This window comes from Cavia porcellus, unplaced genomic scaffold, assembly GCF_034190915.1.
Source record: "Cavia porcellus strain 051 isolate PalLab524CR breed Dunkin Hartley unplaced genomic scaffold, mCavPor4.1 scaffold_18, whole genome shotgun sequence".
In the NCBI taxonomy this organism is placed as follows: domain Eukaryota; kingdom Metazoa; phylum Chordata; class Mammalia; order Rodentia; family Caviidae; genus Cavia; species Cavia porcellus.
Genome location: NW_026947501.1, coordinates 28218308 through 28226846, shown reverse-complemented (window position 1 = coordinate 28226846; position 8539 = coordinate 28218308). Strand labels below are relative to the sequence as shown.

Genomic DNA, 8539 nt, shown 5'->3' with positions numbered 1-8539 from the left:
CTGTTGCCTCTCTGGGTTTCAAAATCCCCTGAGCAAGTTTCTTTTCCTTTGGTCGGAGGGTATGGAGATAAGAATCTCCATAGGTTTGAGGGGTGATCAGGTAGAACTGTTGGAAGTTATTCTATCCCAGAAGATGAGTGATGCTAAGGCAATGTAAATGAACTGATAACAGACAATTGGACCCCCCGCTTGGGTGTTCATCCCAGTTTTGTTAAGCTTCTACAAAAACTACAAGTCCCAAAATGCCTTTCACAAGCACTAGACTGTCAAGTTCACACGTGCTCAATGTGGCAGGAGCCTGTTTTCCATAGGTTAGTGGCTAGGTTAAATAAAGTGGAGCATGCTGCCCCACCCCAAAAGCAAGCATCCGGATTGGAGTTTGAGCCTAGCCTCAGGGTGAAGCCGGAATTTACCTTTGTACTTTAAGCAGTCAGCAGTTACCTGAGTAGATGTGGAACTGACTGCCATCCTGACGTCTCAGAGCCGCAAGCAGGTTTGAATCCAGGATCCTTGTGACCCTTCTGTGCCCACCCATTCCTTACTCTTTCACTCCCGGGACCTTCCCCAGGTTACTATGTCTCATAATTCTTGCTGCCTCCAGGGTCTCCTGTTTAGTCATAGGACTTACTACCCAACTATGGGGGTAAAATTTCACTTTTGATGATCCCTTAGAAATACGCAGTACTGTTTTCTGGCAAGCAGAAAATCCTGGGAAGTATGAAACAAACCCCCCCCCCCCCGGTATTACTGCCTGAGGGTAGGTGCTAAGAATCAGAGCTGATGTGGGGAGATAGCATCAGTCACCAAATAGGCTTTACTAGCTGCCCTGCCTTCTGTAGGTCCTGGACAGCTACCATGACCTCTCAGCCTCTTAGGCTGGCAGAAGAATCTGACACAAGTCCTGGGGAGTCTGAACTGGCTGTGAACCCCTTTGATGGGCTCCCCTTCTCTTCTCGCTACTACAAGCTGCTTGAGCAGCGCAGAGGCTTGCCCATCTGGGCTGTTCGCTTCATCTTCTTGGAGCATTTGGAGAGTAGCCCCACTGGAGTGGTCCTGGTATCCGGGGAACCTGGCTCTGGCAAGAGCACCCAGGTGGAGAAAGATTCTGGGAGGGGCTAAGGAATTGGCTTTTCCCCAGAGTAAGGGATATTGAGGAAGTGGGCAAAGAGAAGAGGGTTAGGCTGGCCCCAGGGTGTTGAGAATGGACCAGAGGACTCCCCAAATTAGAGACTACACTGGCTGTGGCTCCCCAGGACTTTGCCCAGAGTTCTGTGACTCCCTCACTGGTTGTCCTTCCCTCCCCCTTCTCCAGATCCCTCAATGGTGTGCAGAATTTGCCCTGGCCAGGGGATTCCAGAATGGCCAGGTTACTGTCACCCAGCCCTACCCTCTGGCAGCCCTGAGCCTGGCTTTGCGGGTTGCTGATGAGATGGACCTGACCGTGGGTCATGAGGTTGGATATAGCATCCCGCAGGAGGACTGCACAGGACCCAACACTCTGCTCAGGTGGGGTCCTCTGCAGGCCTGTCTGGCATCTCACCATAACCTCCCCCAGCCTAACTCACCCTTTAAGTCACACACAGTGCAACTGCTGAATTAAGCCCCTGAGTCTGGCCTCAGACATCAACCTCAACCTCACCATGATAGTCGCACCTCCCACCTAGGGCAGTGAACCAGATGTCCTCGCAGGAGTCATGGGGTCAGGTTCAGAAAGTCAGTCACACTCTCTTTTTCTGACCTTCAGTATCAAAATCTATTTCCCTTGGAGAGGAGTTCCCCTACAATTCTGGGGCTTGTCAGTGTCCACCCTGACTCCACTGCCTACTACCAATATCCACAGGTTCTGCTGGGACAGGTTGCTCCTGCAGGAACTGGCCTCAACCCGGGGCACTGGAGCCTGGGGTGTGCTGGTGTTGGATGAGACTCAGGAGCGGTCCGTGGCCTCAGATTCACTCCAGGGACTGCTCCGAGATACCACACTGGGAGACCTTCCAGGGGACCCTCGAGTGGTTGTGATTACTGACCCAGCCCTTGAGCCTAAGCTCCGAGACTTCTGGGGCAATCCTCCCACTGTGCGTGTACCCAGGGCACCTGGCAGGAGTCCCACCCCTGTCTACAGAGACACTGTTCCTACTGATCGGGTGGAAGCTGCCTGCCAAGCCGTGCTTGAGCTGTGTTGGAAGGAGGCTCCAGGCGATGTGCTAGTGTACCTGCCCAGTGAGGAGGTAAAAGGAATGGATTCCGAGAGGAAGTACTCATGCATACCACCTTCCACCCCAGGGAAAAGGGACTAATGCATGTTAGAAATGGTGGGATAGTAGTGTTTATTCTCTACTGAGGTCCAGAGGAAAACCCAGGGATTTCAGAACCAAGGATAGTGGTGCACACCTGTAATCCTAGCAATCTGGGAGGCTGAGACAGGAGGATCACAAGTTCGAGCCCACACTGGATAACTTGGCAAGACCCTGTCTCAAAAATTTAAAAAGCAAGTAAAATAAGTGAAAACTGACTGGGGATGTAGCTCAATGCAGATTCTGTGATCAATAGCCAGAATCACAAGAAAGAATGAATAAAAGAAATCAAGAATTTCAGGATAAAGGTATCTTCTACACATGTCCTGATTTCTTCTACTGCAGAGATTTCAGTGACATTCTGAAATTATAACAACCTAAACTTCATGAGAATGTATGTTTTTTCCGAGTGAAAGGCCCTATATAGCTTTTATCAATTTTTCAAAAGGGTCTATGACCCCAAAAAAGCTGAGAACTGCCCTAATGCCCCACCCCTCTCCTCAGGAAATTTCCCTGTGCTGTGAATCCTTGTCCAGGGAGGTGGGGACCCTGGCACTCCTAAGCCCTCGGCCCAGGGTGCTGCCCCTTCACCCAGGCTGTGGTCAAGCCATTCAGGCCGTGTACGAGGACACAGGCCCGGGAGCCCGGAAGGTCGTGGTCACTCACTGGCTGGCTGACTTCTCCTTCTCCCTCCCTTCCATCCGACATGTCATTGACTCAGGACTGGAGCTCCGAAGTGTGAGTAATGGGTTGGGGCAGCGGCTATAAACAGCAATGGCCTGTGATCTGTCTTGACCTTGCTTGGGGCATGGTAACAGGTTTACAGTCCCCGGATCCGAGCAGAATCCCAAGTCTTGAGAACAATTAGCAAATGTCAGGCAGAAGCAAGGCGACTTCGGGCAAGAGGGTTCCCTCCAGGTAAAAGCCTTTGCCCTTGCAGAAACCCAGCCTGAGAAGCCGTGCCAAGTGCAGGCCCCAGTAAACCTACTGTCCCAGCTTTCTTCCCTCAGGATCCTACCTCTGCCTGTATCCAAAGACCGTCCTAGAACTAGAGGCTCCCCCACTGCCCCAACCCAGGGTATGCGAAGAGAATCTGAGCCCCCTGATGTTACTACTAAAGAGGAGGCAGATTGCTGAGCCAGGGCACTGCCGCTTCCTGGACCCCCCTGGTGAGCAGCATCCTGCCTGCCCGTCCTCTGCCTGCCCACTGAGGCTTCATCCCCCTGAGCCCTGTCTTCCCCAGCTCCGGAAGCACTGATGCAGGCCCTGGAGGACTTAGACTACCTGGCAGCCCTGGATGACAATGGGGATCTGTCAGACCTGGGAGTCATCTTATCAGAGTTCCCCCTGATGCCCGAGCTGGCCAAAGCCCTACTGGCCTCCTGCGAGTTTAACTGCGTGGATGAGATGCTCACCCTTGCCGCCATGCTCACGGGTACATTTATAGATTCTGGCCACCAGGGGTTGGAAATGACGTCCCACTAGGTGGTCTGGGGTTTTGTTGTTCTTAGTATGGGGGATCTTGCTCTTCCAGCACTGTGCCACATCCCCGCTGTGAGTCAGTGGCTCCTGCACCTCGTGTTTGGTGCTCCTAAGCCGGCCCTTTCCTCTCTGCTCTAATTCCCCCCTCTCACGGTGCCTGAAGGACCAGGCATAGTCAGCTCTCCCTTTTATCTCCATAGTCCTTTCTCTGTGTGTCTTGCCCCTGGTTAAATCTCTCCCATCTGTTTTAGCTAAAACCCATACACCTCTCCTCCTCAGGTTTATCCTCTTTGTTCAGCTATACTGTGGTGGCGAACCTTTGTCACGTGTGCCACAGCCAGCTGTGTGTTATCACTGAAAGCTGGAAACGTTTGCCATCCCTGAGCTACGCTCTAATCCAGCCCATCCTATCTAATGTGCTGCCCACCCACTGCACCTGGCTTCCCTCAGGCCCATATACCACTGAAACAACTTTCAGCCCACCAGGGACCTTCCAGATAGCTAACCCCAGGCTTTATTGATGACATTTTGGCCGAGTGCTGACCACTCCCACTTTGAAGCCGCCTCCTGCTGTGCCTCTGTGATGCTACACCTTGTGTTTTTCATCCTGCCTCCCTGGCCTGCTTCCTTCATCCCTCCTGAGCTGCTGGTCCTCTGCTTGTCCATTGTAAGTGGGAGTCAGGGCTCTATCCTTGACCCTTGTGTCTTCTTATTCCTTTAACTCTTTGGGTAAGTTCACCCCACTCATGATTTGACACACTGCCTTTGTTTTTAACAATGCCTAACTTTTGTGCCTTGTGTCTACCAATACCTTCTTCTAGATCTTTTGGGGGTTTTTTTGTTTGTTGTTTTGTTTTTGTTTTTGAAACAGAGTTTTAATAAGCAGGCTGGCCTTGAACTCACTTTGTAACCCAGAATTTCTCAATCCTCCTGCCTCAACCTCCCAAGTGCTAGGATTTCAGGCATGTGCCACCACACCTAGCCTACATTTTAGGCTAAAATTTAGGCTAAATTTAGGAAAAAAGAGAGGATAGGAAAAGAGAATGAGATCCAATTGCTAATGGCTATTTTTAACCATAATAGTCCACAGTACCCAGCTCAGAACTGAACTCATGCACCCTCTTAAACTACCCCTCAGAGCTAGATGTAGTGGCACATGACTATGATATGAATAGTGTGGAAGGCTGAAGCAGGAGGATAGCAAATTCAAGCCCAGACCGGGCAATTTAGAGATATAGCAAGACCTTGACTGTAAATACATACATATGTATTTACATATATACATACACATACACACATATGGGGCTGGGTATGTAGCTCAGTGAAAAGACCTGGGCTCAATCCCTAGTACTAAAGAAAGACAGACAGAGAGACCTACCCCACCATCACCATGTTTTCCTCCCTCAGAACCTTCAGTTTCAGATAATGCCATAACCTCTTCTGAATGATACACTACCACCATCCTAGACTAGCCTTTCTTAGATTCTCTTCATTTTTATATCCGAAATAACATTCATCTGCTCTCTTGAAAATTCACTGCAGGTGCACTGTTAAGTTTGCATCATGGCTCAGCTGGATCCCATTAGCAGTCTCCCAACGAGTCATGTGAATGCTTCCAAATTCATGGACTCTCCTACTTAAAAACCTCTCTTCAACAGGTATTCTTTACTCTGGGACAGAATGTTAACTCCTTTGCACCGCACATCTGGCCCCTGCCTACCTCTCCAGCTCTATTTCCTGCTCTTCTGCCACATCCTTCCCTCTACCCAAACCAGGTGGCTTGCAGTTCCCAAAATGTTCCATGCTGTTAACTTCTCTACTTTGTTCCCACAGCCTTGACTATTGTCCCTGCACCTTGTCCACTGAGATAATCCTCACTCAAACTTTAAAACTTGGCTCAGGGAGCCTCCGCCTTTTCTCCTACATCACCACCATTGCCATGCCCCAAGCCTGGATTACCTGCCCTACTCTTTGTTTCCAGAGTACCATACACACACGAAGCCAGTCTTTCATTTACAGCTGTTCTTCAGTATCCATTGGAAATTGGTTCCAGAATTCTCTATGGATACCAAAATCCACTGGTGCTTAATTCTCTTACAATAAAATGGTACAGTATTTGCTCATAATCTATGCATCTCTCTGTATAACTGAAAGTCATAGCTAGGTTACTTATAATTCCCATCACAATGTGAGTACTATTTAAATAATATGCTGTGTTGTTTAAGAAATAACAAGAAAAAAAGTCTGGGCCAGCCATAGTGGCACATGCTTATAATCCCAGCAATCAGGAGACCGAGGCAAGAGGATTTCTGGAATTTGAGGCCAACTTGTGCTACATAGTGACTTCAAGACCAGCCTGAACTACATAGTGAGACCCTTTCAAAAGAAAAAGATAAAAGCCTGTGCATGTTCAGTCCGGATGCTATCTTTTCCCATATATTTTCACTCTTCAGCTGCTTGAGTCCACAGATGCAGAACCCACAGATACGGAGAGCTGGCTGTATTTATTTTCAACATCTAACAGAGTGCAGAACACCTAGAAGTTATCAGTGCCTTTTAAATAAAGTTCTCAAAGTGACATTATACCCTTTCCATATTTCACCTATGTCACTGTCCTGTCTCATTCCTCAAAGCTACTTTCTTTTCTGCCTCTAGCTGCCCCTGGGTTTACTCGACCTCCACTGTGTGCTGAAGAAGCTGCCCTGCGTCGGGCCCTGGAACACGCAGATGGTGACCACAGCTCTCTGATCCAGGTTTATGAAGCCTTTATCCAAAGTGAGTGGCCCACCCCTTTACAGAATCCCAGAGTTTCCAGAAGGGGCAGTGGTATACAGCCATGGTAGATCTCTCTGCCCAGGGGAAGGAGGATCCTTGGCCAGTGGTTGATTTCTTTCCACAGTCTAAACAACTTTATAGCTGTCTCTTCTTTTCTAGATGGAGAGAACGAAGCTTGGTGCCAGGCTCGAGGTCTAAATTGGGCAGCATTGTGCCACGCCCGTAAACTTCGGGGAGAGCTCCTAGAACTCATGCAGCGAATTGAACTTCCCTTGTCTCAACCAGCCTTTGGCTCTCAACAGAATCGCAGAGACCTTCAGAAAGCACTGGTGTCAGGATACTTCCTCAAAGTTAGGGCAAAGTATTGGGGTGAGGGTGATAAAAGGAGCAAAAGGCAGAGGGAACAAATATTAGTATGTCACCCCTGAAACTACAGTCAAGTGACCGTTCATAAGATTCTTTAGAAGCTGGGTATGGTGGTGCATGCTTATAATTCTAGCACCTGGGAGGCTGAAGCAGGAAGTTGCAAATCTGAGTCCCAGCCAGGTGTGGTGGTACGTCCTAGCACTTGGAAAACTGAGGCAGGAAGATTATCATGAGTTCAAAGCCAGGCTGGGCTACATAGTTCAAGGCCAGCCTGAATTATATAGGAAAACCCTGTCTCAAAAAAACCAAAAAAATTTCTTCTAGTCCCAGCCTGGGCAATTTAGCAAGACCCTGTCTTAAAATAAAAGGACTGGGGATATGGCTCAGTATGAAGGCCCTAGGCTCAATCTCCAGTACCACCAAAAGGTCTTTAGAACTAAGAGGTACTTTTCCTTTGAGTCCTTGGGTATCAGGAGCTGTAGAAAATGCCATATGATAAGTTGGGGACCAGATAATACCTAGAGATAATTAATTATTTAAAATTCTCACTATTCTTAACTAATTCTTTCTCAGCCCCCATTTTTTTTTCTACTCTGCTTCTTTTATTTATTCCTTCAATATCTTTGTCTTCTAATGAGGTGGCCCGAGACACAGATGGGACTGGAAACTATCTGCTGTTAACCCACAAGCATGTGGCCCAGCTATCCTTGTACTGCTGCTACCAAAACCGCCGGGCTCCAGCCAGACCCCCACAGTGGGTGCTGTACCACAGTTTCTCCATATCCAAAGACAACTGCCTTTCCATTGTTTCCGAGATTCAACCTGAGCTGTGCGTTTCCTGTACCCCTTATATACTGCCCATTTTCCTTCCAGGGCCAAAACTAAAGATGGGGAGTTGGAGAGACATAAGAAGAAGGGATCTTACTCGGGAGGCTGAGGCAGGAGAATCATTGCAAGTTCGAGACCAGCCTGGGCTACAAAATGAGCCCAAGGCCAGTCTGAACTGCATAGTGAGACCCTGTCTCAAAAACACACAAAAAAGGTGGGGGATCTTAGTGGCTTGTAGCAACATATGACTTCAGGGCAGAGGACTTGTGGAAGGGTGGTGGGAAGTTCTAGTCTACTCCAGAGGAGAAGATACAGATCATCTAACTATGACTCTCTCTGTCAGGCTGGTGGAGCTGGCCCCCCCATACTTCCTGAGTAATCTGCCTCCCAGTGAAAGCAGAGACCTCCTAAACCAGCTGAGGGAAGGAATGGCAGATTCATCAGCAGAGAAAGAACCTTCCTCCACCCAGGAATTCAGAGATGCCTGTATCCTGCAGTGACCTAAGGAATTCTGCAGGAATGGAGCCGAGCTCATCTCACATTCTGAGAGCCTTCATCAGTCGGGTACTACGCAGCCAGCCATAGTTAGAAACCCAAACTTTAGGGTCAGGTGCACATCCTAGGACCTAAGTCCCAAGTATCGGTGGATTTGGACTGGTAGAGATGGGGTAGGCCACCATCTTATAGGCTTAGCTTTCTCCTATTTATTGGTGAAGGAGGGACATGCTTCCCTCACCAAGGATGTGCCAAGCCCATCTTTGTACTCCCTTTTGGTCCATAAAAAGATTTTCCCATGA

The 8539-nt window shown here is 48.8% G+C and overlaps 1 protein-coding gene across 3 annotated transcripts; it reads left to right on the top strand.

Annotated features, from left to right (window-relative positions):
• The first annotated feature begins 137 nt into the window (after nucleotides 1–137).
• Nucleotides 138–8539, top strand: Dqx1 (DEAQ-box RNA dependent ATPase 1). 3 transcript variants are annotated; one of them, XR_010040679.1, is made up of 12 exons: nucleotides 138–1092; nucleotides 1313–1506; nucleotides 1841–2225; nucleotides 2796–3029; nucleotides 3110–3209; nucleotides 3302–3460; nucleotides 3535–3726; nucleotides 6429–6548; nucleotides 6708–6898; nucleotides 7553–7672; nucleotides 7788–7956; nucleotides 8086–8539. XR_010040679.1 is itself a non-coding variant. In XM_063229629.1 (12 exons), exons 2-12 carry the CDS (start codon nucleotides 856–858, stop codon nucleotides 8240–8242), a joined length of 2160 nt encoding a protein of 719 aa, XP_063085699.1. In that variant the 5' UTR covers nucleotides 138–493; nucleotides 840–855; the 3' UTR covers nucleotides 8243–8539. The 3 variants fall into 3 exon arrangements, 2 of the variants coding, with proteins under 2 accessions (XP_063085699.1, XP_003469019.2); XM_063229629.1 differs by lacking the exon at nucleotides 7788–7956 and having other exon boundaries at nucleotides 138–493; nucleotides 840–1092; nucleotides 7553–7743; XM_003468971.3 differs by lacking the exon at nucleotides 7788–7956 and having other exon boundaries at nucleotides 747–1092; nucleotides 7553–7743.

Bases quoted from the DNA above. Each gene is read 5' to 3' on its own strand.
- Dqx1 (XM_003468971.3), top strand. From the start codon at position 781: ATGTGGGGAGATAGCATCAGTCACCAAATAGGCTTTACTAGCTGCCCT. The intron at 3,210-3,301 runs GTAAAAGCCTTT...TTCTTCCCTCAG, and splicing joins GGCAAGAGGGTTCCCTCCAG to GATCCTACCTCTGCCTGTAT. The intron at 7,744-8,085 runs GTGCGTTTCCTG...TCTCTCTGTCAG, and splicing joins TCCGAGATTCAACCTGAGCT to GCTGGTGGAGCTGGCCCCCC.